Raw genomic sequence first — 16,104 nt, 5'->3', positions numbered from 1 at the left:
TCCTAGAAATACATAAAGTTCTTCGATTTTCATACGTATTATCTGGAATCATGGAGCAAGAAAAAGGATTCAGAGTAACTGAGAAATTTTATGATCGCAGAAAAATGTCCAATTTTTGTCATATTTTTTCTGTATTTCCAAGAAACTCTCGATTAAGTTGCATAGGGAAATAAGTTGATAATTATTTACTATTGCACTTTATGTTTTTTTTTCTTTTTTTATGTACTTCACGATTTAAACTGACTTGTAGTTTTATAACGTAATGCCTTAAAAGTTATCGTATTTTTTTTAATTCCGATAAACTATTTAGAACAATTTGAATGTAATCTATTCTAAAACTTACATCTCAAAATGTGTGATCATTTTTGACGCAACCGTAAATTAGGCATAAAACATCTCATTTGATCGGACAATCTTACCTTGCATTTTATTTTATTATTGTCAGTAAATTATCGTCGATGGAATCCTTTACTATTTGTTCATACAATTTTTCTCCATTGAATAGAATATGTTTCCTGTTTTTTTGTTGATAGAGGTCATACCAGGTCTGTATAAAAAGTATCTGTTACAATTTGTTCCTGATGTGGGCGTGAAGTGTTGAATTCAGACCTTAGGTTAATTATGCGCAGTGTTTCAGATCCTATTGGCTTTGATACGTTGATAGGGCACACCATTATCACAGAAAATTTGGCGATGCAAAAGGTGTGCGCTAAACTCATTCGGAAGGTCTTGACGGACGACCAAGAGCAGAGCCGAGTGTCTGCTAGCAAAGACTTTCTGCAGCGGGATCGCGACCATCCCCCACCCCTTAACAGTCTCGAATTGGCACCAGCAGCCTATTTTCTATTCCCAAAAGCGAAATCCTCCCTCAAAGGACACCACCATAGGGCCCTAAATGCCATCAAAGAAGCTTCCACGCGTGCCCTAAGGAACCTTCCGAAATACGCCTACCTGGGAGCCTTCGAGTCGTAGGAAAACCTCTGGTAAAAGTGTGTCGACGTTCAAGAGATTTACTTTGAAGAATTTTTAGGAGTTATAGCTTGATCTGAAATAAATCTATTTTTCCGAAACTTTAATTGTCACTTCAAATACAAACTATGTATATCGATGTTATTTCAAATATGGAGAGTAGTTCAGGAAAAAGGTATGGTTCCAGTTGACTGTGCTCATTTATTAAAAGCGCATTACAAATTGCAGTCTTGGAACTGCTCCTAAATACGTACAGTCGTTGCTCTGCTTTGATTTGATTTGAATTATACTGACTCTTCTTTTCGGAATCCTGGCCTACCTACAGTTGGAACATGTTTATTGGCATACATACATATATATATATATAAGGCTGTTTTCCTTGTGTCACTTTTTTGTGGAGATTATCTCCGCCTCGTGAGTTTTGTATTCAGTCCGTCTCGCAAAAGCCCAAAAAGCGACAAGCACCCGAACTCGCGCTGACATATGTTGCCTCGAATCGCTTACGGAAGAGCGAGGGTCCTTTGCACGTGATGAAAGCTATGAATTGCATCCAGTCAAGACCGTGATTTTGCGGGGGGGCGAAGTCTTCCAAGCGAAGTGAAATCAAAAACATGGACCCCATCGCGACGGCCTCGCTCGGCGAATTGAGATGAGCGGGGTCATTTTTCAAGAGTCAACACCGTATATTTCCTCCGCCGAGGGTAATGGCGCAGGACAAAAGACGTATTTCATTTTCATTTCAAAAGACACATTCATTCCATTTCGACGAGGCAATATCGCAAGTCTTTCGTCGTTATCGTTTAGACAGCTCCTTCGAGGTCTTGTCACCTATTTTATGGCATGTGTTTACCAATTTCGTCACATAATCTCTAATTTACGCATCAATCCAATTTTTACCCATATGTTTTTGCAAATCTTTGAGCAAATATTTGATAAAATGGGCAGCTAAACCGTGATCAGAAAAAGTTTTTTCAAGCTATATGGGGCATTATGAAGAACAAGAGAGATATTTTTTCAGTGCAATTTTGTCTATCGCCGATGTGGGCAGTATTCGCCATATTTTATATTTATTTATAATTTGAAAATATTTTAGAGACATATAGCGATCTCCTGGAAAAATCAAGTTCCTTTTTATGTCTTAAATGGTTATGATTATGGACATTACTTCCTTCCAGTTAATTCGGTGTTGGAATAACCTCCACGCTTTCCCCAGGAGTACTACAACACGTCCTTCTGGAAACTTGAGGGCAGATCATTTACTACATACTTCAGAGGCTTAATTCTTGCGTCTTTTCTGTCTATGAAGCATTAATGTCATATGCATAACTTTATTCTTGTCTTTTCTCCGGCATTGGTAAAGTGCGATCAGTATTTTAGGTGAAACGCTAATATTTATTAGCATTATGACCGTTGCGCACATTACATATTGTAGAGTTTTCATTGAAATTAATGTTTTTTCGAGGGAATAAATGAAATGTACTTTTAATGACATCTCACGTACCTGCATAAGAGATTCAGTTTTTTATGTTCTTACGAATGAAAAAGTAATTCCTAACACGAAAATAACATCAATTTCCATTGCGAAAAAATGACTTAACTGGCCACCCATTCAACGGCCTGAAATCACATATATGAACGAATAAGTATCATGTTCAAAATTTTCGAAAACTTCACGTGTACCCATGTATGTCCGAATTCCTAAGAACTGTATGTTGTATCTTTTCTCATGCCTACTCCGGCTTAAGGAAAACGCTCTCTTAAGCGCGCTGGCCAGTGCAGCGCTGCATTCGATGATACTCTACTCCGCCACACTTCCCCTCCCGGCTTCCCTCCGTTGAGCACGCGCCCGGGCCACGCACGCACGAGCGTGGCTTCCGAGTTTGCTCTCGTGACTGGTATTGTGCCAATTACATATCTCACGCAGACCGATATGAATCTTTGAAAAAATATGATGATAATCATACTCGGATAGACCGAGAGCAAACTCAAAACCCAACTTGAATTAATGTCCATTTTGCATGTCTCCGATCGCACAGGGCTCAAATGCGTCCGTTTCTGAGCGCGCGAATGATTTCATTATTAGGTGATTCATCGAAATGCGAAATACAAGCTTAGACTCCATATTTCTGAGCGCATGAACATTTCCTAAAGCGAAGACTGCGAGATTTTCGAGACGAGTGAGGACTTTGTTGGAAATTGGGTTTTCAGAGGCGAAGGAAATGTGAGGAAATTAAGGTGATATATTCTCCGAGTTGCCACAACCCTGATAAGTGTGGAAAGTCAGCGAAGTGGAATGATAGCCCTTAATTATATGAAAACCCGGAGAAAGTCGCTCAAGCTCTTTGTATATCTGAGACACTTCGGAGTAGAATATTAAAAAAAATACGCTTTTTTAGCGTAGTTGTTCCAAAAATTTTAGTTCTTTAAACAGATCCATTATTACGAATATACATGTGTGCATGCGAATGACTGTTTCTTCTTAAAATGCGACTGCGGCGTATTTGATACTCGTGTTGACAGCGTATCACTTATGTAGAGTAAGGAGTAGCGTCTGGCATGCATGAGTAGTTCCTTCGTGATTTAGCAAGTGCAAAACCTTGAACTTCGACGTGAGACTACGAGTCAGTCATCTTAAATTAACACATCTCATCGAATCCTGAGTCTTGAGATAAAATGTCCCTCGTGGAATTAATTAGTTTTGAATGCCTTGAATAACCAATTTGTGCTTTGAAAAACTAAGTTTTTTAGGTTATAATGAAATAGAACCAAATAATGAAATCGATTCTGATGAAATAAATATTAGTGTATAATAATTAATAATTTATTATAATTTCCGCTCAAGTTGATTTGTCCTCACTGAATTTTTTTACCTGGAATATTGAATATTTTTCCTGGACAAAATGGGGAAGTAATAGCAATACCGTCCCCACTATAGAACTCAGTATATTTTGCATGAGGAAATAATTGACATCATTTCAGTAAAAACATGATCGTACAAAAACACTTAATTTTAGTACTCTGTTCCGGACACCGTGACGCTGTAATTAAAATGTTGCTACCCCATCTGACAGCAGCTATATCAAGGGCTTGACTTGTAGAGTAAACTGACGTGGATATAAGCCATCAGATGGTAATCTCAGCCGCATTGCAAAGACTGCGAGCTCAGTCACTCAAGGAAAAGTGATTCGGAAATGGTATGCCGTATAAAATGACGTTCTTATTTCAGAGTCACTGACCGGCATATAGTATGGATGAAAAAAACTCACCTCGGATGTGCTCGGTCCGTAATATCATCTTGCTTGTTAGTAGGTTTGCATTCCCAGATTGATGGCCGTATCCGGTTGGTCAAGATTCGCTTGATAATACGATAACCACAACGTTAGTAGTCCCATCATATTGAAACTCATGAAAACAATTACACTTGCAAAAAATTATTATTCCAGACGTAATTCAATGCAACAGATTGAGAGAATAAACTAAGAAAAATGTCCACAAAATATTGACTACAATTCTTTCACTGGACATTTTACTTTTCCTGTTTCCTCCGACGGGACGCGTGTCTCAATCTGTGTCTTATTTTGCTCAATTAAACCATCCTTTCAATTAATGGTCGTAGTCGGTAGGTTATTATTTAGATTCAGAGTTTATGTCCGAGAGGTATTTTTAAACTTTCCTTTGCCCTTCTGATACTTGACAGTGCAACACTTTGTAATCGACCTATCATCCACGAGAAAATGTAATATATTCACTAGTTGGTTTATGGCTTTCTTAATAATTTCTTGAAATTCATCGTCTTATTCCCGCTCACTTCATGAATTGATGATGATTTCCAAGAAACTGCGGGAGATGCCGCAGCAGTAACTTTTAACGGAGTCATCCGCTAATATGCAAGGCGAATGATTTTTAGACTCTGATATTTTTGCATTTAAATTAATGATGAATTGAAAAGATCCTTATTGTGAGTTTATATTAATAGTTTTTCTTCGGCTGCTTTTACACTTTTCTGCCGGCAGAGGTAAATGTGCTCTTGGGTCCGCAAGGCAGCCTCTCCCCGTGTTGAGTTACATTATATTCATCTGAAGTGAGGGTAAAACAAACCAGTTAATCCGCGCTTCCCTTCGCAATAGCAATCCGTCTTACGCACACTCTTTCGGAGAACACGATGCTCGAACATCCCTTTTTTTACGAATCCTTCAGTCAACTTACACTGTGTGAAAATATTCATCTCAATGTGCATAGTCAAGTGTCCCTACGTTTTCTCAACAGTTGTGATATTTATCCTTCATTATTTGATATGTTGCATCGTGCACGTGTGAAAATTTTTTAATAAGATTCTTCAAGATGGCCATAATCTACGTAGGATTTACTCGTATTTCAGAATCAGTGCATCGCTCGCTTTCATTTTCGTGAACGGTTCAAATTTGAGGGATGAGTGAAAAGAGCCACGACTGGACTTAAGAGCTCTGTGGTTCAATTTCTTTCTTGATGAGGTAATCCTTCAGTATGTGAGGAATGGATATAGTACATATTCCAACTTGAGTCACTAATTTCGAGTCGTCCGATGGCTGTCAACCTGTAGATGTGGCTGAACGAAGTATCGCAGCTCTCTGCTGCTTCTATTTAAACCTAGCGGCGTCGATCCAAATACGTAAACATGTATTATGGCTTTCAAGCATAAGCGCTTTAATAACGAGGTTTATTTTATCAGAAATAACGTGAGAAACTCGGAAATGGTACGTTTCGCTCGGGAAGGCCGAAGGCATACTGTTGAAGAAAGTCATAGTTGTCATTAATTTTCATCTGGACCCGAAATTTTTATAGATTCAAAATTCTTTCAGTGAAGCAAAGAGCTTCTCCATAGCAAAGTTAGGAATGTGTTGATACGAATTAATAGCTTTAATTTTTTAACTCAAAAACTAATGAGAGATCGTTATCATTAAACCAACCGTCTCTAGAGTAAACCCGATTTTTGTGAAAATGGTAAGTTTCACTCAGGAGGGCAAAAAGCATTTCGATGAAGAAAGTCGTAGTTGCCGTACATTTTCATCTTGACCTCACAGCTGTAATTGTCGGTAATTTTTTTCTGAGATAAGGAGTTAAAATTATTTACTACGATATAAATGGTATAACAAAAGCATGAATGCACGTAATATCTGTATCGTACTACTTGACAATAGTATAACGAAATTAGTATCGGCATAACTAAGCATACTGCCGACGGTATAACTAAGGTAAATTATAAAATGGTATAATTGAATTGTATGATGAAATGTTATGACTATATCATGTAAAGTGAAAGCATGGCAAAATGTAAAATTCGTAACTTGTTTGATGAGAATGAGTATACACATTTAACGAAATTCACGTAGTTTTTAACTTTTTTTAAATGTAGTTGTTTCTTATAGGGGCGTGACCGACTAGTGAGCGTTTTGCTACCGACTGGAGGATCCCGGGGTCAAAAAACCCGGGTGATGCCTTTGGACTGACCCGTTTAAAATCTCGTGCGGTCCTCCAGATACGAGAACTTCATGGGAAACTTAATGGTGACCCTGAGAAAGGCACTGACCCCCATTATTGCGCTCAACGCGTGAATTTCCCGCACCTTAAGTATTAATTAGTTCGGGCTGACCCCTTTATACCCTCAAGTATCGATGCCAAAAAGAAGATAAAGGTTCAACTCCAATATAGTGCAATGGATTTCTTTTCATTTAACAGGCGCAGATATTTCTCCGATTATTTTTCATTTCTAATCGATCGTTATGGCAAAGATATATGGATGATCGTCTTTATTTTAGGGGGGGATTGAGACTATGTATCTCAATGTATCTATCACGTAACCCCTGAAGAAACGAAGAAGGTGCACAATTAATTTTTAGTCCAACGCCGGCTCCTAGATTTCGGGCGAAGCACCGAGTCGCGACGACCGCAGTGGCGTAGAGGAAGTGATGTAACGCACCCTGGGTCACTCGAATGGGTTACCAGCAGCGGCAAATGCAAGACTCGTTTCTATGGGAGAAGATCCATGGGCGGCCGGCGTTGATTGGTCGGCCACGCCGTCACGCCCCGGAGGACTTCCCCGGCGACGGCGGCGCACGACACCGTGACGGATAAACCCATCTCTCGCAGGCCACGCCGATCTCGCTCCCACCTCCTCCTTCCGCCCGGCTTCCCTCGCGAAACCACCTCTTTCGCCCGTTCCACTCGTCGCGCCCTCCTCTCGCAAACTCGACTCCTTAATAGCAGACAAGATGACGCACTATCTCTTCCTAAGGCACCTGCTCAGCCTAGACTAGACTCAATTCAAACACGAGTGTATTTTAGATCCACTAGAAATTCTCCTACCATTAACCGTATTTTCCACTTGAACAAATACATAACTACCGGGCAATATTTATGTGCCAGAGAATCCTCTACCATTTTTTTAAATTGGCCAAAATAATGCATTAAATCAATGCGGCAACGGCATAGTATGTGAACTTGCATGTAAAACCGTTTACTTACGGGAACATTTTATAGCAGTCAACGATTTATATAAATATTTGATTTTTGCGTTTGCTGTTTTGCTAGTAAAAGCGTAGCATAAATAGAAAAGGTTCACAAATATCTATGCCTGGAGTTATGCATGATTTATTGTAATCTGGTATGAAAATACGCCGTTGGAAGTGGCTTGCAAATCTGCAAAGCCTATTTCATCAATAGCCTCGGGAATTGAGTATATATGCATTATATATAATATATATAATATATTTATATATATATATATATAATATATATATGCACACACACACTCGTATATCATATATCGTCAAGAATCAATTAATAGACACGTAAGATATATTCGAGTACTCCACTGGAATAAAATGAAAACAATTACGAATAAAAAAGGTGCGATAAAATGATTTATCTTTTCTTTAGATTTTTTGTTCGACAATTCTAACAACTCGCCAACATCAGCAGAGGTATACATGGCAAAACATTTGAGCTGATTTTTCTCCTCATATAACAAGTTTGAAATCGTGTATCGTACGTAAAAATGCTCCTCAAATGCTACTCTCTATCTACTCGTATCAGTATTACTATCGTTTGAAGGTTATATTAACGAGGCAGGGTGAAACATGCACTTGGTGAGGAGGTTTTGGATTCTAAACTGCAGGGAGGAAGAAGGAATGCAATATCACAACCCCGCCGATCCTATCGTAATCCGATCCTATCATCATCCGTTTCTCACCCACCCACCCCCCCCATGCCGGAGACTTCAATGCGCAAATTCAACCGCAGAGGCGTATATGGAACATTCTTCCGCTTCGCCTTAACTGGAACTGCGGTCATCAGTTCAATCTAAGCAAGCCTATTGTTTCGCTCTGTCTCTCATCCAAATCCCTCGACTGCTAAGTGAGCCAGGAGTTATCACGTGAAGGCAACGACTACAGAATGGAGCCAATCCGGAGCTATTCTGGTAGTTGGTATTTGGATATAATTCCTTTCACCTTGCACATTAATCATTTGCTTTCCTCCTTTTTATTTTTCTTGTTCTATTGAACATTTTTACGGAATACAAAGGCTTTGAGCTGTCCCTGGAGTTCTTGCACTGCCCTATGTAAAGAATGATTCGGAAAATGTGTTACGCATACCAGTATATTTCTTCCTTTATGTCTTCTTATTCCTCGCGTGATCTAAAATACCTATCCCGATTATTGATTGTATTTCTTTCAACGAACAGCTGCTGCTACTGTTACCGGAGTGAACGTTTCATACAATATGAGTATTTCTCGTACAGTATTCCATCTCCTTTTTTTCATTGCATCCCCCAAGATACAGGTAGCTAAAGCGTTTCCCACTTCATTCGCCTCTGTTACCCCAACTTTCCTCACCCCATTCAATGGCATCCAATTAATATAGGTAACTACAACAATCCTTCAAATAAAAATGAGCTTGAGAGAATGAGCTAATTTTTTTATTCGGGAAATCATGAAATCATTATATGCCGATATGCTGTCACCTTGCAACCGCGAAGCTAAACTCTTCAAAATATAAAACATACGAATTTCTATATTATTTTTGCTTCGGCGATGGTTAGTTGAATATCACCTCCTTCACTTGCTAATGATCGCATAAACGCACTCAAGTCTAGGAAAGCAGACTTAATGCGAGGAAGATGAGTATCCCTTCGGCAAGGTGCAAAACAATTAATAATTGAACCTGAAAAACCCAAAAAACATGGAGCCCAAAAAGCTTAAGGCATTATACTGAGGGATCATATATGATGCATTCAATTGGAAGTACTTGATTTGTTATTTCAGGCCATTTTATTTGCAAATAAATTTGTCAGTTATTATAAAATCGTCATAAATGAATTGACTAAGTGATGGATTTTCGATCTTTGCATTTCTCACGCAACATTATTCTGGATGCATGAATCTACTAAATGTGCCTATAGAAGTTCGCTATGTTCAGTTCCGTCCGTGGTTACTCCTGTGCGTTAAATGACCGACAGCTTTTTTTATTAACATCCATTTTTTCATTAACTTTGGGAACGTGGTTCACGCTTCATTCAGCCGTATAAACCCAGAATATGGACGGTTAAATAATTCAATCTCAGCGGAGAATACTGTACAACCGTGAAAATGGAACGTAGTGGATAATTAGTCAAATCAGCTTATCATAATATTTCATGACATTGACCCTTCTTTCTATCTCGCTTCTTTATGGGTACTGATTACCAAATTGCGTCCATCAATTTGAAGCGCTTAACGATTTCTTCATTCGCTCATTGTTGGATCATCTCACGAAAAATTAGCGTTTGACATAGCTATTGTTTGTCATCGGATGCAATGGATCTCTTTGAAATGTCAGAAGGAGGAAAGTTACATATCTGGAAGCTTAATTAAACGTTTTTGTTTTAAAATCACGATTTAAAAACTTCAAGCGTCCTACTCCGTACTCCGCCATGCCTCATGAGTCCAGTGCACAACGGAAATTTTAAAAGTTTCCCAGGGGTACGTGACCTGCTTAGATTCGACTTGCCATTGCACGCAGTTTGCAAGACTTTGATTTAGGGCAGGGATAAAGAGACTATTTACAAGTAACAGCCCTTGAACATGAAGTACATTATCTATACCCATTTTAAATATGACGGTAAGCGAATGCAGGGTAAGACTGTTTTGCCTAAGACTAAGTCTTCTGTTTTTCAAGAACTAAATTTGACATTGCTCCTCGTTCCCCTTCTCGGCAGCGCTCGAATACCATGATAGTGTCTGGATCAGGTACCACTTTTACGTTCTTAATTTAATATGTGATTAGTTGATTTAGAGGAAGTGGAAAGAGCCGGAGTGTGACTTGCAAATATATCGCTTGAATTTCCTGGGATTTGAATTCAGACTCCATCATTAAAGGATAAGTACGTATACTCCCAGTTGGTCTATGCTGAATACATACGGGTGAACGTCCGAGGAAATTTTACGAGGATATTAGCCCATGGCAAAATGTAATTTCTTCATCGTCTGAAGTATTTATTGTCTTACGGAACTTGACGTGGAAGAAAACTTTTAAAAATATCTGGCAGGTGAAAATAGTAGTTTTTTTTATTTTATTTTCAATGTTTTACATCCGTCACACGAAATTTTTATAGATGCAAAATTCTTTCAGTTGAGCAAATAGTTCGTCCACAACAAAGTTGGAAATGGGTCGGCACTAATGAATAGCTTTAATTTTTTTAATGTAACAACTTTTGCGGTACTAGTATCATTCGATCCACAACCTCCAGGGGAAACTTTGTTCTGGCCGAGTCAATCTTTGGTCACTTTGGAGGTGGGTACTATAATAAAACCGAGAGATACGAGTTAGACTTCCGAGTGAGCAATAATTTTCGTTGATAATCTCTCTCTGCTTATTTCTTTTTTTAAGTTGATTAAGGAAACTGCTAAAAAGTGAAGTTGGTAGTCGTTTTCTCAATTAATAGACAGTATTCATCCAGCAGAAATATCAGCCAAAATATTTTCATATATTCTATTTTCTCCAGTCAACTGCTGTAATAATTTCATCCATCTGCCCTCTGAATTTTCGTTACGCTCAGATTATGGATATCACCGGGGCCGTTACAGCAACGGTTAAATGCTGGTTTATTCCAGGCAAGAGAGAGGGTGGCGGAAGACGAATGTATGACAAAAATTATTATCTGAGACCGTTGCGATGATGATTAGGATGAATTTAGCAAGTGATAATGTTCGTCGCTCATAAAATCAGTAATTTCCGCTCTCAAAAGAAATTTAATATTCGGTTTTTGATCGTACTTTTTTTCGAGCCACAAAATCCTGTCGAAAAATACATGACGGAAGAATTTTTCCGAATTTAGAGCTGTCGAACATTAAATCTTCGCTGCGTACCTGATAGCATTGTAATATATACTAATCGCTCTCCTAAATGTTAATAAATACCTTGAGAAGCGATTTCGACCATTATTTTTTCTTCAAATTAGTTTCTTCAATATTTTATGCCCGATTAAAAAAACTCCAGTGATTTCATTCTCACGATGATGTTTAGAATTTGATAATGTCCCATTTTTTTGAATTTCATAACAACCTTATCACCTATCCTTGATACTTTTTAATTCATTCAAATTCAGGTACTGGCTTCCCACCCTGAGGGCGCGGGTTCAAATCCCGGCGGTGTTGAATATTTTACAGAGGTATCTCGATCCCTACTTGAGGTGCTTTGTGGAGGGCAATTTGAGTGAGTACGCCGTTCGTCGGATGGGACGTTAAACTGCGGACCCCTTGGCACCTTTCGTAAAGAGTAGGCTAATGCCGACGCCGGGTTTCTCTCCACCCTTCATCCTTTCCTATCCATCCCCTATGGCGCAAATGACCTCAGCAGTCGGTCGCCTCCCCTAAATACTACTACTACTCAAATTCAGAACCCGTAATCCAGGATATTTGCTAAAAAGCAGAGGGTTTTGTGTTTGACAGGGGTGAGCTCCACGGGGGAGGTGAAACACTGAGCAAGCAGATAACAGTTTTCTTCTCCGACAGGTTCTGTGTCGTCGCGAGGAAGAGAAAAGATTATTGATACAAGCACCCTCAAGGCGGAATTCGCATTCCCTGTTTCTCTGCCGAGAATGTGTGAGGAGAGGGTGGTGGGAGAGGGAGAGAGGGGGGGGAGGAAGGAGGGAAATGCTGGTTTGCGAGGAAGAGAATCGAGTAACGTTCTGCCTCCGCTCTGCGAATTTTCAAGAAATAAAATAACAGCCTGACGTTATTTTATTTATTTATTTATTTTTTTTTAATTTCCCAGCCCTGCTGCATGCGGGACAAACTGCCTCACCTTCGCGTGGTTCGACGAATAAGCAAGGCCCAGTGTGTCTGGTAATCATTAAAAGGAAGGGGTTACCGCTCGGGTGCATAAGGGACTCGTTAAACACCGAGAATCACATCCTCCGCGGGAGTTGAAAATTTTCAAGTTCTAAAAACAAACGAAAAGCTTTGCTCCAGTTTTTCCCACTTCATCTATTTATGCTTCGGCGCAGCCCACTGGCGGCGGACGAGGTTGCATTCAAGGGTCACCAGGAGGAGAGATTATCTCTCAAGCACATTTTAACCCGTGAAAGGAAATTTGGTGCGTATGTGTTTGGTTGGTCTCCAATTATCGCAGGTGCTTTTGAGAGAGAGAAGGTTTTGAGTGTGCCTCAAATATGAAATTCAGGAAAAATTAATCCTGGATAACATTTCATCGCATGTAGTAACCGAAACTAAAATTTCATCGCAGTTGTTTCTCCAAATGAATTGCGTCATTTCACCCGAAGCTGAAACGTCGAAAATTTTGGTTGCACGCCAAAACTGAAATTTTTTTTCAGTTCATGAATCCTCTTATCCTTAAAACGACTCATGTCCATGCAACTTATGGGATAGGTGAAAAGACGCTTTAAAAAGATACGGTTTGCGGAAAAACAGCTTAAATATAGTATTGATATTTAGTGTTACATTTTATTTTTACTCAGTTCCTCTGAATGCTTTTCAGTCACATTTTTATTTTCTGCAAACATTTTTGTCATTAGGCATAACAATGTACGGACGGAGTAGCACATTGCAGAATTTTGCATCAAAAAGGTTTCATTACTGACGTGAGTCTTTCCCCTTAAGTTAAAACGCGTTCACGTATTTTTAATTTCCAAATTGGGAACTTCAAATCATTCTCAGTATCAGTTTTGTACACAGGTTTTATTGCAAGAACGACAGGAGTAATCCTGTTGTTCATTTCTACTCAATACGATGTGAATCATTTAAATTCTTCCGTTTTCCAACAGTGCGCTTAAATCTTGCCCAATTTGACAATTAGAAGAGGTAAAAAAAGAACGAAAACTCGGTCATTACTCTCAACAGATCGTTTTCCCTGAACATCAAACTTATGTATAACATTTATACGTGGTTGTCACGCGAGGCATTTATCTCACTAAAATTACGGATTTTCAAGAATAAAAGTGATTTTAACATACTCTGCCTTATCATAGGCAATTGGCAAATAGAGGTTGGGAAGGAGACGAGCGAAGGGCGATCAAGTGGTGATGATGTGCATGGTGCGGGCCGCTCAACCCCGCAGGTCACCGGTTCGATGCTGTTTTATGCAAAGTTTCCCTTAGAATTATTTTTCCTCTCTTCAATACAGGAATGTGCTCTCAGTAAGTAAGGATCATTTGGTATAGGGCTTAGTACATTACGCAATTCGTGTGCTGCCGTCAGCTCTTCAAGTACGAACCCTTACGGTAGGTGGACGATTTTGAAATTATACCACAGAAAAGCAATCCAAATTGAGCCAAAGGGCGTGAGACAAGAGTGAGAGGCCAGACTAAATAATATATCAGGGTAGGAGTTCAGAAAAACTGGCTTCAAGCAACAGACGTCTCGGAATCGGAAACCTGGCGCACTGTTTACACGATTAATATCAAACTCTTATTAAAATAAATATTATCAATAATATCGTTTTAGAACTTGTGTGAATATGTAATGCTTAGAGATGGAAATTGGTTGAAAAATAGACTGCTCCGAGGCATTTTTGTAGATGAAGCTGCAGGAATGCCTCCTGTTACTCCTTTACGTATTTAGCTTTAATCTTATGGCATCCAGCAGGTGTTTACAGAAAATTTCACCAGAAAATATTATCACAAACCTTCATCGGGGAAGATTAGTAAGATTAATGTTTTAATTTTAAGTTTGCGGAAAAGTACGAAAAATAAGACTGGAAGAGAGAAAAAGTACGACATTGATAATAAACAAAAAATATCGTGCCCTTTTTTTACCCTTAAACCCGATTTACCTCGTCGAAAAGGGAAGACTGGTAAGATCGCCGAAATACTCGTATCGGTGACGCTTCGCAGCATCCTCGGGATGCCTCTTTCGGAATGCCTAGCGCGGCGCAAAATACTCGTCGGTTCTCCTCGATTGGGAGACCTTCCCCATCGTTCCCTTTTGTCGCACGATATTTGCACTCTAGTGAGGTGCGGCGAAGAAAATCAAACCTAATCGTCAATACCGCACGGACTTTCACACGCATTTTCCGCACGATCCCCCATGGAGATTTAAAATGGTACATGAAAATAAAAAAAGTCGCTAATCGACTCAAAAGTATGCGAAGGAAACAGGGTTCGGGTGAGGTGTTTGGTCGAGAGTGCCATTGTATCTGCCAATTTCACTTACCATGTTGGAAGATTAGAAAAGAAGCGAGAGTTCGGCGTAAGATAAGATGTGGATGGATGCTTGTGCGACGGACGCGCTTGAGACTTCACGAGAGCCTTTGGAACTCAAAAGGGTGATGAGTTGATGACGAAGATGAAGCTGTGGCGTGGAATGCCCGTGAACTCTTGGGGAGGCTCTCCGGCGTGCTGAGCTATGTAGCACGATAGAGGGTGGATTGACGGGCGAATCTCCAAGTCGGCAGTACTTATAGGAGGCGAGGGCTTGCGGCGGAGGGGGAGGGGAAGGAAAAGGGTGGTTGAATAAGAGAGGAAGGTAACGGAGAGGGGAGAAAGTTGCGGGAGGGGTGTGTGATGGGGGTTGCAGATATACCCACCATACATGACTTTCATTCGTATTCGATGGGCGATCGCTTAGTCGTTCCAGCTCCCTTCGCGTATGGCTCTACCTGCAAAGGAAATGCAGAGCCATCTGAACAATCTATTGCCCACTACCTCGAGCCAGTTGATTACGTCAGAGGAGCCATTGAACCGCCGCGCAGCTTGAATCCTACGCTTCATGTGACCGACGAACATATTCCCTCGCTTATTTAGTTTATTGATGTAGTATATCAAATCTGTTTCACGGTGTCAAATTACACCACCTCCGCTCTCATTCGTCAGGCAATAATTTTTTTAAAAATACGCATAAATATAATCATATAAACAATAATGTGACAACGCACATTGAGACGATTAGGAAGTCAGAAATCATAATTTCACTGAACATTTTAGAATTTAAAGATAATTCAGATGCAAAATTTATTTTCGCTTGCATTTTAATAAATGCAGTAAATATTGACGAAATTTAAGCAATTAAAGTTACATTCGAGTTCGCCTTTACTAGGAAAATATAGGTCAATATTTTTTACATTTTACTGGCTTAATTATAAAAAATTCCCATTGTAAAATTAATAAAAATGAGCTTGAATATTGGATACACTGTACCTGTTTCATTTGTGCATATTAGGTGACTGATGTCATGAACATTAACCAAAAACCAAATTAACAAAATTTTGAATACTTTGAATTTGGAGACATTATTAATCACCATTTAATTAGGAGGGTATTGCCATCTGGTTTAGGGCTAAAAGATCATTTCAAAAATAAAATATTTTTAAAGGATAAACTGTAAATTACACCCCCTCCCAATAAACTACAGCTTTGGCATGGTGGGAGGGCTTGCACGTATTTCAATGGAATATAAGATCCGAGAAACGCGCCTTGTACGAGTAAGTGGTATGACACTTCCAAGGGTTACTCTACCATTAAGAATGTGGAAGTCTTGAACCTGAGATGTCCGCTTGCGCTGATTTTAACTTATGAGTTATCAGTTTGGGCTTATAAGGTAGATGTTCACATTATGCCATGGAAGTTATGAGGCCAATATAGGAATGAAGGATACAATGAAGTTG

The 16,104-nt window shown here is 39.4% G+C and overlaps 1 protein-coding gene across 1 annotated transcript in view; it reads right to left on the bottom strand.

Moving 5' to 3' along the window:
• LOC139691925 (tubulin alpha chain, testis-specific) overlaps nt 1-14,931 on the bottom strand; it is a 59,734-nt gene extending 44,803 nt beyond the window's left edge. Inside the window, exon 1 of the mRNA XM_071589874.1 lies at nt 14,655-14,931. Within this exon, the coding sequence (XP_071445975.1) occupies nt 14,655-14,657 (3 nt within the window). The 5' untranslated portion in view covers nt 14,658-14,931. The remainder of the gene's footprint in view (nt 1-14,654) is intronic.
• Between the last annotated feature and the right edge of the window lie 1,173 nt (nt 14,932-16,104).

Source organism: Hetaerina americana, unplaced genomic scaffold (genome assembly GCF_022747635.1).
Source record: "Hetaerina americana unplaced genomic scaffold, ioHetAmer1.1.p SCAF_4, whole genome shotgun sequence".
Classification (NCBI taxonomy): Eukaryota; Metazoa; Arthropoda; class Insecta; order Odonata; family Calopterygidae; genus Hetaerina; species Hetaerina americana.
This window is presented reverse-complemented; position numbering and strand designations above follow the sequence as displayed.